Source organism: Pelobates fuscus, chromosome 3 (genome assembly GCF_036172605.1).
Source record: "Pelobates fuscus isolate aPelFus1 chromosome 3, aPelFus1.pri, whole genome shotgun sequence".
Lineage (NCBI taxonomy): Eukaryota > Metazoa > Chordata > Amphibia > Anura > Pelobatidae > Pelobates > Pelobates fuscus.
Genome location: NC_086319.1, coordinates 388,763,742 through 388,778,893, shown reverse-complemented (window position 1 = coordinate 388,778,893; position 15,152 = coordinate 388,763,742). Strand labels below are relative to the sequence as shown.

Sequence of the window (15,152 nt, the reverse complement as noted above, 5' to 3'; positions counted from 1 at the left end):
TCTGGATGTGTTTTGTAAAAGGTGAAGAAGCGGTTATGGGGGCTTAATACCACATTGGGTGAACATGAAATAATACTTAATATTATCTGAATTGGTGGGTTATATCTTTATAACGCCCACTTCTAAGTATCTGTCAGAGCTATCGTTTTACTTTCTTTTCCTATATGCGATTTGTAGAGCTTGCTTAGCTAAATAAATGTCCCTTCCAATAGTATTACTGGTAAAATAAATGACTGTAAAGGTAGCAAGATATATAATTCATCCACAAAATTGTACATAATCATTCACAAACACTGTGCGGGTTTGGGTGTGTATAATTACATTAACAGTGGCACCACAAGCACGTTCGGCATCCATCATTGCAACCAAAACAAAGGCAGTGAAGGTCGTGTCTACTTCCTTCGACCCACTGATTGCACCCTAGATATCACACAAAGAAAACACAATAAACATAAATAAATGACCATACAAAATAATTGCACACAATAAAGAGCATCTACATTTATTCATTTTATTTATTTATTTATAAAATATTTTACCATAAAGATACATTGAGATTTTTCTCAAGTATGTCCTGGGTCCACAAAACCTGGTAAATATGGTACTAATAAAGTTCTCCTTGAACATTCAAAGGATTTCCTTATTATTACACAAAAATATACAACATGATATACCACTGCAGAGTTCAAAATCAATTCTCTCAGAAGAATGGTGGCTTGTCAACGTGCATTTTTGGCAAACTCCAGTCGGAGTTTATAATGATGTGTTTCAATATCGATTAAAATGCAAGGGTATCAATAAGCGTACTAACACTTTTAGGCACATCTATATTTAGATACCTATTTTACAGCGAGCCATTAAACTTCCTTGCGTGTGCACTTTTCTCTTTGTTCATCAACTTAATTTATGACAATATGGGTAGTAGATAAACCACAAATTCACGCTTTAAAGGCCTGCACCACTAGGCAACACACTGATTGCATGGGCTTGTACTACAAAGCCATGTATAGATTATAAAGGCCTGTACACATATTGAGATTGTAATATCACAGATAAAATGTAAATAATAATGATAACATGTTTGACATTCATGCAAGTCTTTATATCTCTTTGTGTATTACATCAGAGATACATACCGTCATCTCTTGATGATACACAGGATAGTCCTCCTTAAATAGTCCATCTGGTTTTTGTTTCTCCAGTATTAACCACTTGATGGCGCCACATAGTACATCATTCTCAACGAATATGAATGACCGAAGCATTGCGAAAACTTTTACAACATAAGCAGTTAGCCTGTGGGGATTCAAGGATAAAAAGGTTGTACATAAAAACAGACTGTATGTACTGGGCTCACAATTTCAAGTCATATGATACCAGACAGGTCTAAAAGTTACGCACCACTGCCAGTCAGGAAGGTGCATGCCAATTTCTACGGCAAACCAAGCAATGTAGTATATCATTTTTTTTGGGTGGAGGGTCTGCCCCTCACTCATTATTTTAGATCCAATGCTGTATTTATAGAGCTAATAAATTAACTTCAAGAAAGATAGACAGACAGACAAAACACTATAAAACAGGGAAAAGGAGGTAGTTGGAGTTTGCATAATTTTAGCTTGTGTTAGAAGGGGCAGACGACATGATAAGTGAAAGGTTTATGGGTTACCATGTGCTGCTTCGGCGATCAGCATTTGCTGAATAGGAATAATCTTGTCTCCGAAATGTAAGTTGCTGATCATAACCTGCAAGGCAAATATTTAAGTTGATTTAAAGAGATGGCAAACAGTTACCATAGAAAATGTATGTCAAAATTAAATTATATTTGAAAATGTTATATATATATATTTTAGTATGCATGAGCTTTTCCATTTAGGCTTCTATTTTAAAGAAGTTGTAAGAATCAGCTAAAAGTATAAAATACAGTGTAGCGCTTATTTACAGTTAACAGGGTGAAACAAATGTGACACATACAATACCTCCAGAGAAGCGTCTTTACATCGGTAGAAAAAGTTGTTTTTTTTTTTTTTTAAATAGTGTATTTTTGTATTTGAGGTTTATTGATGGGGTGTGTATGAGGGGATAACACATCACAGTGTGTCAGCAGCTAAAAAAGTTAAACGTTAAACACTTGGTATTCACAATCTGAATTGTTTTTTTTTAAAATAAGCACTAGTACATGTCACTACTTTTGTATAAAATGTACATAAAAACGTAAACTTGGTGTTTGTCTAATTGTATATTACAATAACCATATTATTTGATATTCTAATCATATAATTTATATATATACAAATAATGAAATTATGATATATGTGTTGTTTGACTACAACTCCCATCATTCTTAGTCACCTGCATCCTCTCCCCTCTATCTCTAACATGCTTGCTAGTTACGTATACCTATATATAAATATATATTTATAATTTTGTTATTATTGATATGTCTGGTATAATAAAGTCTTTTTTTTACAATTTTCCCCCATATTTCAGTGTCTGGGGGACCATCTGACAACCCAGGCAGTCCCCCTGCAGGCAGTTCACAAGACTTGATACTTCATCACGATCACATGGCCTGGGAGGGTCGGACTGAATGCAAGGTTGCTGCCCATAACGGCATTAAGGGGTGAATATGGTAACATTGGCACAAAAAGTGTGTAGCAGCATATTAACATTTTACCACTATAAAGTATTGTTCACAAGGATAATTACTCTATATTTAGAGGATCTTTTACCCATTTTTTTTGTATTTTAAATGCTTATGTTTGATCGCTTTTATTACTTCAATTTTAACAAAAATGGTTGAACTAAAATGACTTTTATCAGTTTTCTCTAGCAGGACTTATTAGTTCTCCCTCTGGTAGAACTTTTTCTAAAGTACTTTTCCCAGTTTTTCAGAGTTTTTATTTTGTTGCTATTATTATTTTATACCTTTCTTCATGAACTCTATGGCTTGACTTCTGCGATTCACTCCTACTCTGTCCCACTGACTTGTGGTATCTAGGTAATGAATGGCAATCAGTGCAGGAGCCAGAAACATCATGTTCTGTTCTCCACATCCATGTGGCATTACGATCAAGTGGTTCAGATTTAAGCCATTGATTGCATCTTCTACCATCTGGCTGATTGGTGTCCCTGAAAAAGACAAGTGAAAAGAGAGGATGGAACACAATAAAGGAAAAAGTCAAGGTTTGTGAGAAGCCAAGACATTTGCTGATTCTTCATATGTTGTAGCTCTTAACTAGGAACAGAAAAGAGCTTGAAGATCAAATAGACACTGACTATATTGTTATTATTATTTTATCATTTATATTGCGCCAGCAAATTCCATAAGGCAATATACAATGGGTGGACTAACAGACACGTAATTGTAACCAGACAAATGTACGCACAGGAACAGAGGGGTAGAGGGCCCTGCTCAAGAAGCTTACATGCTAGAGGTAGTGGGGTATAGGGACACAAAGGGTATAAGTAGGGGTAACGAAATGGGATGCTAGAAAAGTATTCACTGAGAACTTAGTAGGTTATTTTTGACAGTTGCAAGAGAGGAGTCATGGGGGGGGGGGAGGAGGGGGAGATGAAAACCTGCTAACAGTTTAATTAATATGCTTTCCTGAAGAAGTGTGTTTTCAAATATTTTTTTTGAAGGAGTGGAAACTGGGCGAAAGTCTAACGGAGAAGGGAAGGGAGTTCCACAGAAAAGGTGCAGCCCTGGAGAAGTCTTGAAGGCGAGCAAAAGATGTGGGAGTACAGGCCGAGGATAGATGTAGGTCTTCGGCAGAGCACAGGTGCCTCAAAGGGACATACTTGTGAATTAGGGAAGATAGGTAGGTTGGAGCAGCATTATGTAGGGACTTGTAAGCAAGCACCAGAATCTTAAATTGAGCCTTATATCTAGCTGGAAGTCAATGTAGGGACTGACAGAGGGGGAAGGCGTGGGAGGTGCGGGCGGACTTGAAAATGAGCCAAGCCGCCGCATTCATTATAGATTAGATTGGTGCAAGCTGGGAACACGTAAGACCACTGAGAAGGGAATTGCAGCATTCTAGGCGAAAGAGAACAATGGCAAGGACCAGCACCTTAGCTGCATCCGGTGTTAAATAGGGGTGGATGCAAGCTATGTTTTGAGATAGAAGCGGCAGGATTTGGCGATCGACTGGACATGAGGGGTGAAGGAGAGGTTGGAGTCAGAGAACACCGAGGCAGCAAGCCTGCGAGGTAGAGGTGATGGTGGTTCCATTGACTTGGAAGGAGACAGACACGGGAGTAGAAACACCTGAGGGAGGAAAGACCAGAAGTTCTGTTTTGGACAGGTTGAGTTTAAGGAAGTGAGCAGCCATCCAGTTGGAAATCGTGGAGAGGCAGTCAGAGACACGAGTAATGATGGATGGAGAGAGATCAGGAGAGGACAGGTAGATTTGCGTTTCATCTGCATATAAATGATAATGGAAGCCATAGAAGCTGATGAGTTTGCCAAGGAAGGCAGTACAGATGGAGAACAGTAGGGGACCAAGGACAGAACCTTGGGGAATGCCAACAAAGAGGGGTTGGGGAGAAGAGGCAGTGCCAGAGAAAGAAAAACTAAAAAAGCGCTGGGAGAGGTAGGAGGAGCACCAGGAGAAAGCCCACATTACGGAGAATGAGAAGAAGCTGTTGATTATCAACAGTGTCAAAGGCAGCAGAAAGATCAAGGAGAATTAGGATAGAATAGTGGCCACATGATTTTGCAGTGATAAGATCATTGGATACTTTGGTCACAGCTGTTTCAACAGAGAGACGAGCATTGAATCCGGACTGAAGTGGATTAAGCAGAGTTAGATTTGTGGAAGTCTGTCAATCTCACATGCACGACTCGCTCAAGGATCTTGGAGACAAATGACAGTAGCGATATAGGGCGGTTGTTGGATGGGGAGTTGGGGTCAAGGTTGGGCTTTTTTGGATTCAGGGTTATAGTTGCCTGCTTGAAGGGTGAAGGAAATGTGCCAGAGGAAAGGGAGAGATTGAAAACTTTAGTGAGAGGAAGAGCAAGAGAGGGACAGAGTGTGGATGAGATGTGAGGGAACAGGTGGCGGGGCAGGAGGACCTGAGCAGAGCAGAAACCTCTTCCATTGTAGTAGGTGTGAATGAGCATAGAAGTGCAGAGGGAGTGGGGTTAGGTGATATATTGGCAGGGGAGGGAGAGAATTTAGAGATCTCTTCTCTAATTGTGGAAATCTTCTCAGTGAAGTGAGTTGTAAAGTTTTAGGCGGACAGGGTGGTAGGAGGAGGGGGAGCAACAGGGCAAAGAAGAGGATTAAAAGTGTGAAATAGGGTTGGTGGGACAGTATGCTTATGAGGGTGTTGCAGTAATTAACTTTTGCAGAGGAAAGAGCCAGACTGCAGGAGCGCAGCATAAATGTATAGTGGAGGAAGTCAGGTGCAGAGTAAGACTTTCTCCAGCAGCATTCAGCAGTACTGGAACATTTTTGGAGGTATCAGGTCAGCTTGGTGTGCCAGGGTTGTAATTGGGAGCACTTGCTGCATTTAAATGTAGGAAGTGCCATGATGTCTAGTTGAGAGGAGAGAGTGGAGTTGTAGAGTGAGGTTGCAGAGTTAGGGCAAGTGAGATTTGAGATGGGTGAAAGGAGAGTTTGGATTTTGGTGGAGAAATGCTGGAGATCAAGGCAATGGAGGTTTCTGCAAGTTTGGAGAGTTGAGGGTGTTGAAATTAGGGTACTGGGTATGCCAATGTAAAAGGTCAGCAGAGAATCCTCCTGAGAATCCTGAGAATCCAAATCCTTTAATTTGAGGATTTTGATTTGACTATAATAAAAGGTTTGATGGCCAGAGCAAAGAGGTGAGGAGATAAAAGGCACCCATGCCTCGTTCCATTCTTTTTTATATATATATATTTTATATATATATTTTTTATAATTCTTTATTTTTTTGTGCAGGTGAGTACAATATCTTTGTCAGGACGCCACAACAGCGTACATATATGCATGAATATACATATAAGGTAGTGGCATAATTGCCTTGCACATTTTTAACAGGTATAACAGGTTCAACGTTAGAAGTCTATAGGTTGTATACATGGAAAATATTCAGTCAAATTTAACATTACATTGAAAAATAAACTGTTATTATAGTACGCTTATGTTGCAGGGATATATTATTCGTTATGGCATTTGCTTCACAAAGGACAATTAAAAAGAGCGTTATTACATGGTTAAAACAAAATAAAGGTATCAGCATTGTTTGGAGTACACTCCCAAGAAAGACTGCCACAGTTTTATAATATTTGGACAGATTAATACAGGTTAGGTTTAACTATTACGTGAAATTAACAAAATAAAGAAGGTGAAAAATACATAAACTGCTGTTCACTGAAAAATATTATTATGTACTTTAAATGTATTTAATGTGTTGATATAAATATTATAAGTTTTATTCGGATTGCTTCAAGAACACTGAAATTGAGAAGCCATACCTTGGCCTATAGAGTATTACAGACTTTCATTGTATAAGGAATGGAGACCACATCTGGTTCACTTTAAGAGTGATGTTGAAGGGCTTGTTTATAGTAACCTTTGACCTAGCCTTGAAAGCCTGAATTCCTTTGAAGACTCACATTTCTACAGGCAATTATTCATTACATCATGTATATAGAAGTTCTTTGTCTTACATAGCTTGCCGCCAAATATAACGTATGACTTTAATCATAGATTTCAAATGATGCTAAGTAACTCCCCTTTTTCTAAGATAGCCACTTATTTTAAAGTAAGGCAATCTTATGTATACTCCCCTCTGTAACTGAATTTTAAACCCATAAAACTGATTGTAGTTTAGAATTCGTGGCCAATACCTTTAACATCAAAAATGGATAACAACTGGAAAATTGCTCTCTGTATTGGACAAAGAATGTTAAAGACATTTGTTATTACCAGATGGATTGTTATGTTTGAATAAACATAAGTTAACTGCAAGATATTTGATTCGATTGTTATGAAAACTGATATGTGACAAACAAAGATTTCACGGAATGCCAATTTCCTACATTTAATGGTGGAGAATGCGGGCACCAACAGCACCAACAGCAAACCTTTGATTTAAGCCTGAATTATGACTGCTACAAGCTACAAGAAGATTACTAGAAGAAGATAAGAAAATCACTGAAGAAAAGTTGAAATTGTTCCCTGAAGAAAAAAGCTTTAGTACCCGGCTTGAAACAGGAGAAACACAATTGACTGATACAGCAGGATGGCATCCCAAAAATCCTTTATTTAAACATTCAGTTTTACTATGCGAAAATAGAGTTGCGCAGGGGAAAAATCGTTCGAACGTGGAAATGCTCAGTACTGACGGAAGAATATGACGATAATATATTGATAATATATTATAATTTTGACGATAATAATTGAGATGACAATCTGGATCCTTTTATCCATACTTTATTTATGAAGAAATAAATGTTATGACGAATTGCAGATCGAAGATGGCATTTCGGAGGATTCTCAAGAAATAACTACATATTCCAAAAAGTATTCTTCCATCAGATGATGCGCACACCTGTGGAAATCAAATACTTCAAGGGTATGTGTCTTTAACATGTCTGTAGAAGTTGCTCATATGTATATTGAAACAAATTGTATTAACTGTTTAGTTAATTATGGATTGGCAGCAAAAGACTGCTGTCAAATGTAACAGGATCTGTCTGTAAAAGAGTTAATCCTGAAAACGCTATTGTGTATTGAAATGGTTAGACAGATTAACTGGTAATGAGCAAAGCAATGTGGTTAAAAGGGAAAGAAAAAGTTGCATTACTGGCAAAAGGCTTTCTGGAAACTAATGATTCTATAAAGGAATGGTGTCAACTTAAAAAGACCAGTAATTGTTATGTTTGTAATACATCGAAACAAAAAAAGAAATGTGTTGTTAAAAACAATTGAAAAATATATGTGTTGTTGCAAGGTCTAGTAATTTACCTAGCCCCTAGTTAAACTGTAAATCTCTTTAAAAGTGTTAAACGAAGGAAATCGCCCCCCATGGCTCTCTTTTGAGAGTGCATTGGATGCAACATTAGTTGAAACAAAAACTCAGACTCTCGGCAGTTGTTGAAAGGATTAAGTAATGTCAAGGAAATTAAGATTTTAATATAATGAAAGAAATGCTTAAGAATCAGACTGATCTGTTAGACAGAACCCTTAAACAATTTCTTACATGTCCAAGATTAGACTTTGTTACTAATTTTGACAATTTGCAAAAATTGTTAGTCTGGGGAATGTTACAGATATTTTGTGGAAAAATCTGAAAGATTTGGATTCTAGTTTGGAAGTAGAAGTTGTGTGAAAAGGGCAGAAGAGAAGAAAAGATATAGAAAAATTGGGAAATTGTGCAAGAAAAAGGGTCAGATGGATACTCTCAGATTAGCCAGATTGATTAAAAATGTGTCTAAATATGATGAGCAGAGAGGACCTTTTTACAATATGAGGGTTTTTGAAGGTGAAATGAATAAACAAAAATTTAGTGATGTGGTAGCCACCAGATGTCGTTTGATCTAGCTGCCAGCCTCATTAAGTGAATGGGTTAAAAATTAACTCATTGATGTGTTGGAGGATAAGGAATGTGAAAAGCCCAGAGTTTAGTTGCAGGAATTGTTTCCAAATATATTGCTAATGGTTGTACAGTGTGCAACTGGTTTGAATAGTTTAGAATTTTCTATTTTTGATTAATTTAAATGGAGAAAATTATGATATACATGTTTGTGCTAATTTAAGGAATAAGGCATGGAATTTGATTACTGACACAAAACCGTCTACTATGTCTAAAGAGTAACATAGGCAGAGTGTTAGTGAATATGTCTCTATAACATCAGGGTAACCAAATGAGCTAGATTAAGAGATTTTGCTGCTATGAAAATTATGAAATCCTTGCAATTGTTAAAAAGGAAAAACACAGGAATAACTAAAATGTTGCACAGACACACTTTTGTCTAGGGATACTTCAGCAGGACTGGCCCCTATTAAAAATGTGTCTAGTGAAGAAGGTAGAAGGAGAAATGAGGTTATTAATTGAATATGGTAATTTTAGAGTGAGGTTTAAGGAAAGACCACAAAATTAACAAAATTACCAGGGTACTAAAAACTATTCGGCCACACCCCAAGATAGATATTATAGGGTTTTATTAGAGTAATTCTATGGTATGCTATAATTGCAACCAATAAGGTCATGTTAGGAGATATTGTCCTAAATATGAAGAAAAAACTTACCCAGTGAAAGGGAAAGAAAATTGAATTTCCCAGACCATAAGAATCTACAGAGAGTGGCAGCTGTAAAAACAGAGCATACATCTTCAACCAACCCCCCTCACATATCAAATTCATGTGAAGAGTGTATACTGATGTTAAGTGCCAGTGAAAGAAAGGTGGAGGCAGTCACAAATCGACAAGTAAAATCTGCCTAAACTCACCAATAAATAGGGATGTGAAACCCCTAGCTATTATCAGATCTATCATGCTGATAACGAAGTGAAGATGGGCGACCATATATTTATGGAAGACTAGAGGGAAAAATAACAGAGTTTTATTAGAAACAGGAGCAGGAATGACTCTAATAAAACACGCTTGCCTTTAAAAATGTAAGTTATTAAATTTGGTTTTATGGCAAGCTTTAGGTGAGAGCAAAACAGGTTGAGTGGTTAAACCTAATAATTTAAGATAGTTTAGTCATGATATAACTGTAAAACAGAGTGAAGTGTCACCTTCTATACAACAAGATGATGAGGTTGTACCATATCTTAAAACTAAATACCCCACAGTGTGCTCTAAGTCTAAACAAGAGTGTGGGATAGTGAATTTGCAAGTTGTAATTGTAGTTCTAGACCCCCTGCAGTTAAACAATATAAGATCCCAAAGAATAAGAAGAAGGTGTGAATCAGGTGATAAAAGCATTGGTATCTCAAGGAGTGTTGAGAGTGGGTAATTCCAAATGTAAGTCACCATTTGGCTAATAATCAAGCCAATGGCACTTATGGTTTAATTGTAGACACGTATGTGGTGAATAAGTAAATCTCATCAGATATCATGGCGCAAATAGATGCTAATGTTAAGTACTTTCTGTATTGGATATAGTCAATGTGTTCTTTTCTATACCATTCAATCCAGATAGCTAGTATCGCTATGCTTTTACCTTTAAAAATCATCAATATCTGTTCCAGGTGTTGCTACAGGGCTTCCACTCCTCGCCAGCTTACTTTCATAAAGCAATGGCTCAAGTATTGGAACCCCTGGGGTATGGGAATAAGATTTTGCAATATATTGATGATCTGTTAAGTTCAAACAGTAACACGGGAAGAGCATGAGCAGATACTGTGTGATAATTGTCAAACACTGGCACATAATGGGTTAAAACTGAACACATTCAAAGTGCAGATCTTGAAGGAAAGATTTACTTTCCTAGGAGTTAATATAGATCCAGAATGTAAAACGCCATGTACAGCAAGGGTTAAAGCATTGCAGCAATTGCCAAGGCCAATGACAGGGTATCATCTACAGAAATGTTTAAGCTTGATAAATGTTAGCAGAGAATTTATATATGATATGGAAGGGATAGCAAAACCCTTATACAATATGCAATATGCTAAAATATAAAAGATAAGATCATCTGGACAGGGGAATTTGAAAAGAGTTAAATCTGTTAAAAGATGCTCTCACACAAGCGCCTGTGCTAGCTGCTCCCATTGAAACAGTACCATATATTGTTCAATGTTACGCAGGTGTCTCTTCATTAATAGCAGTTTAATGCAAAGGTAGCATGAATCTTTACGAATACTGGGATAGTTTTCTAAAATTATGTATCCAGTGGAAAGAGGAATGTTTTCCTGTGTAAACAGCTCATGGCTGTATGATGAGCTTTAGAAGCAACACAACACAAGGCAGGATTTGGACAGATAAATTTACAAACCCCCCAAATATCTAAAACTGTTACAAAATTGTTGTGAGTTAGGAGTATATAGCCAGAGGGTAGCTCATTGAATATTGAAGTTACAAAATAAACCACCCAGGGTAGAAACCAGTAAAAGATATGCTATTCCTGATTTGATGTCAGAAGGAAATGGAAATATAATCCAGATCTCCTTTTGAGAAGCAAACAATACAAGGGATTTCTAGTTTGTATGTGGAGGGACGAGATTTTATGTTGATGGATTACATCACACAGGTTTTGTAATATATGACGATTAAACAAAAGAATTGCAAAGATAGACTGCCAGGCCATATGGCTGCTCAGAAAGCGGAGTTAGAGTCTGTAAAGGAAGTTCTAGAATAACAGTATATGACCCAGTGAATATAATCAGTGACAGCAGTTATGTAGTTAAAGCTTTAACACTTCACCTCCCAATATGGAGAAAAGAGGAATGGTAGATTCTCAGGATAAAGCTTTAAAACATGCAGGTATTCTGGCAGAACTGTTTAATTAAGCAGAAAATAAAGGTTTAACTTGTTGTTGTGAAACAGACGTGTAGATCAGGAATCAAAGGAAACTTTGTCTGAGGAGTTGTAATACTTGGAAAATCTAATGAGTGCAACTGTTAGTAAAAAGACAAATAACAAATACCCTATAAGATCAGATAGAGAATGGAAGGATGTAGCTTTCAGTATAGAAAGAATGGATCTAGATACTGAAACTGGCATGTACAGGGTTAAACACAATGAAACACAAACATTTGTACCTAGTGGCTTATTACAAGAGCTGATTGTATTCAATCATAGTACACAGGGCATTTGGGTACAGGACAACTATTTAAGGTCCTGCAAAATAAATTGTATCATCCTAATTTAAACCAAAAAGTGTATAAATATATTGCAGAAGTGTCTCATATGTGCTCAATTAATCCAAGACCTAAATACTAGAAACCAAAATTGCAGAGAGATCCTTTGGCAAAAAGACCATGGGACTCTATATAAATTAAATTCTAAATTAAAATGAATAAAATAAAATAGAAATAAAAATGCTTTAAGATAAGAGTAATTGGTTAACATATTTACCAGGAGTATTAATGTATATTCCTGCAAATCCAAACTCAAGTGTCACCTCATGAGTTAGTGACATGTAGAACTATGTAATCACTTTCCCTAATAAACCTTTTGTTCCAAGTACATTCAAAGTTACAGCAGAACATGCTGAATAGTTGAAAGTATTACAGGAACATCTATTGTTAGATTTGAAGTTTGCTACTTCAAATATCGTCCCTTATGGTAAACTATGTGTTAAAGTTGTACAGCGCTACGGAATCTGATGGCGCTATATAAATAAATTAAATAAATATAAAGAAGTAACACAGGGAAATTATGCAGATATGCTTAAGCCAGGTTACAAGGCAATGGTAAATCATTTAAAACATCAGGTCTATGAAAAGCAAGTTGGGAAGGTCCTTATGGTCCTTATGTTAGTCTAAGAATAAAAATTAGAACAAACTGTGTTATAGGTTTAAAAAGCAAACATTGGTACAAAGTGTAATAAATCAATTCTTGTGTCTAGTGATCAATGTAAAAGAAATGTACTAAGGTATAAGAAATTTACTAATGTATAAGAAATTTACTAATGTATAAGAATAGTAAACTGCCATCTGTTTTTCATTACAGAACCAATACTGTTTTACATGGACAAAAACCTGTATGATTTTAAATAAAAGGACAAATTGTTTGGACTTTCAAAGGACATTATGGACTTTCAAAGAGACTGTGCTTGTGGATTCGATTGGAGAGGACAATATTTCATGGACTAAATCAAACCGATTGTGTTTTCTGGTTAATATAAACTGTATACAATTACACAGCATAATAACTATGATACTGTTATTATTAATGTTAGGTAAAATCAATGCCCAAGGTAAATTAATGAATTAGTGAAAAATTTAAAGGTAATTGTAACAAGAATTTTGTTCTTAGGAGTTCAGAAATGAAAGGGTTAAAATGACTTGCTTCTCCCTCTTGGAGTGTAAAAAGCAATACAGACAACTGGAAATGGCTGTGTTAAAAGGCCTTTCCTTGTAAACTGATACTTAGAGACCAATATCAGAGAACAACATTAAAATCCCATAAGTAATTGGTATAAGTTATTATGATGCAATATTTTAAAATTCATTCAAATAAAGCATCAAAGAGGGGCTTGAAAAATATTATTATGTACTTTAAATGTATTTAATGTGTTGATATAAATATTATAAGTTTTATTCGGATTGCTTCAAGAACACTGAAATTGAGAAGCCATACCTTGGCCTATAGAGTATTACAGACTTTCATTGTATAAGGAATGGAGACCACATCTGGTTCACTTTAAGAGTGATGTTGAAGGGCTTGTTTATAGTAACCTTTGACCTAGCCTTGAAAGCCTGAATTCCTTTGAAGACTCACATTTCTACAGGCAATTATTCATTACATCATGTATATAGAAGTTCTTTGTCTTACATAGCTTGCCGCCAAATATAACGTATGACTTTAATCATAGATTTCAAATGATGCTAAGTAACTCCCCTTTTTCTAAGATAGCCACTTATTTTAAAGTAAGGCAATCTTATGTATACTCCCCTCTGTAACTGAATTTTAAACCCATAAAACTGATTGTAGTTTAGAATTCGTGGCCAATACCTTTAACATCAAAAATGGATAACAACTGGAAAATTGCTCTCTGTATTGGACAAAGAATGTTAAAGACATTTGTTATTACCAGATGGATTGTTATGTTTGAATAAACATAAGTTAACTGCAAGATATTTGATTCGATTGTTATGAAAACTGATATGTGACAAACAAAGATTTCACGGAATGCCAATTTCCTACATTCACGTGAAAATTATAGTAAAAGAAACATGCTATACGAGATGTAAGCACAGTGCAAGCTGAGTTAGTCTGTCTAATGCAGTGTGTCATGGTTGGGTCAACAAGCTTGTGTTTTTAAACATATTAGCCTGCTCAAAGAGTGTTAAATGTGTTAAAGTTGGCTTTCAGGAATATTGAAAACAAGAATGAAAAGTCAGAATTCAACTACCGTATGGTAGCTTAAATTGACAGGCTAATTGTCACCTTAGGGGACACGCTATGTTTGGGTTATCTGCAGTTATGGGGATCCCTCAAGGAGAGCAAATCAAGCATCTGGAGATCTCTAAAAGTGTCCACATGACATATTAAGAAACACATTACAACCATTATTTGAGTGACAGATCTCTGAACTACTTTAGATCTTTGAGGATATAGTTAATTATACCTTATTTAGCAAGCAGACTCTGTTAAACATTTTTATCTAATAGTAGAATAATAGGTCTGATATATGCACTTAGAACCAGAAATAGGCTGTGGACCAATTATCTATACATATATACTTGGTTTTTGTGTCTTTTTTTTTGGCATTGGAGAGGTGGTACATTTTTATATGAGTTAGCATTACAGTAGCAAGACATGGCATACGGTTAGGCGGAACATTAAAACATAGGATGACATACCTCAGGTGTCAAAGTTAAAAACAAGAAGCGAAGAACGCGCTGTTTAGCAGGCTGGCATTGCTTACGCTGCTTGGTCATAGGTACATTTTAGCTAAACTGAACATGTTCTAGGGTAGCATGCATTATGTTAGACTAGTGGCACTGTGTGTCGCTTTTGTATAACGCTAGATTACTGATATGTTGTTTTAAAGCGGGAAAACATCCGGTTAAGAGAGCCCTGTACATGTAGGGGAATATGCTGGCATAATCAAGCTTAATAATAGTGGGGCCTGTATGGAGTCATCATACCTTGTGGGAAAGAGGATTTAGCCAATACTGCTATTGTGGGTATTATGTAACGCTGGAGAAGCGGCATAATTAGTGGGGGAGCACTGCTGTGCGTCTTCAGTGGGTAAGGCGAGGGGGGGGGGGTCCTGTGTCTTAGTGTTAGTGTTGGGGGGGTGAAGGCCATGGTTAGGTGCATGTGTCAGCTGGAGTATGTTTACTAAGGTGGTGGTTTGGAGTCGGAGTTGAGGCCCTTTCGGGGTGTCTATTAGAGTCTCTATTGCAAAGTCCCTCATCAGGAGGTGGTTTCACCGAGGCAAGCTGAGTTTCAGGTCGGTAATTCTTTTCCGTACGGTACCGTGTACTCCTTCAGGTGGTGAGTGCCACATACGGGTCAGGCGTGCCTCCCGTTGGCACG

At 36.7% G+C, this 15,152-nt stretch overlaps 1 protein-coding gene across 1 annotated transcript in view; it reads right to left on the bottom strand.

Annotated features, from left to right (window-relative positions):
- LOC134603563 (complement C3-like) overlaps nucleotides 1–15,152 on the bottom strand; it is a 127,182-nt gene that overhangs the window by 45,157 nt on the left and 66,873 nt on the right. The window contains exons 24-27 of the mRNA XM_063449656.1: nucleotides 2,926–3,129; nucleotides 1,667–1,742; nucleotides 1,137–1,296; nucleotides 322–420 (exon numbers count right to left, since the gene is read on the bottom strand). Of these exons, the coding sequence (XP_063305726.1) occupies nucleotides 322–420; nucleotides 1,137–1,296; nucleotides 1,667–1,742; nucleotides 2,926–3,129 (539 nt within the window). The remainder of the gene's footprint in view (nucleotides 1–321; nucleotides 421–1,136; nucleotides 1,297–1,666; nucleotides 1,743–2,925; nucleotides 3,130–15,152) is intronic.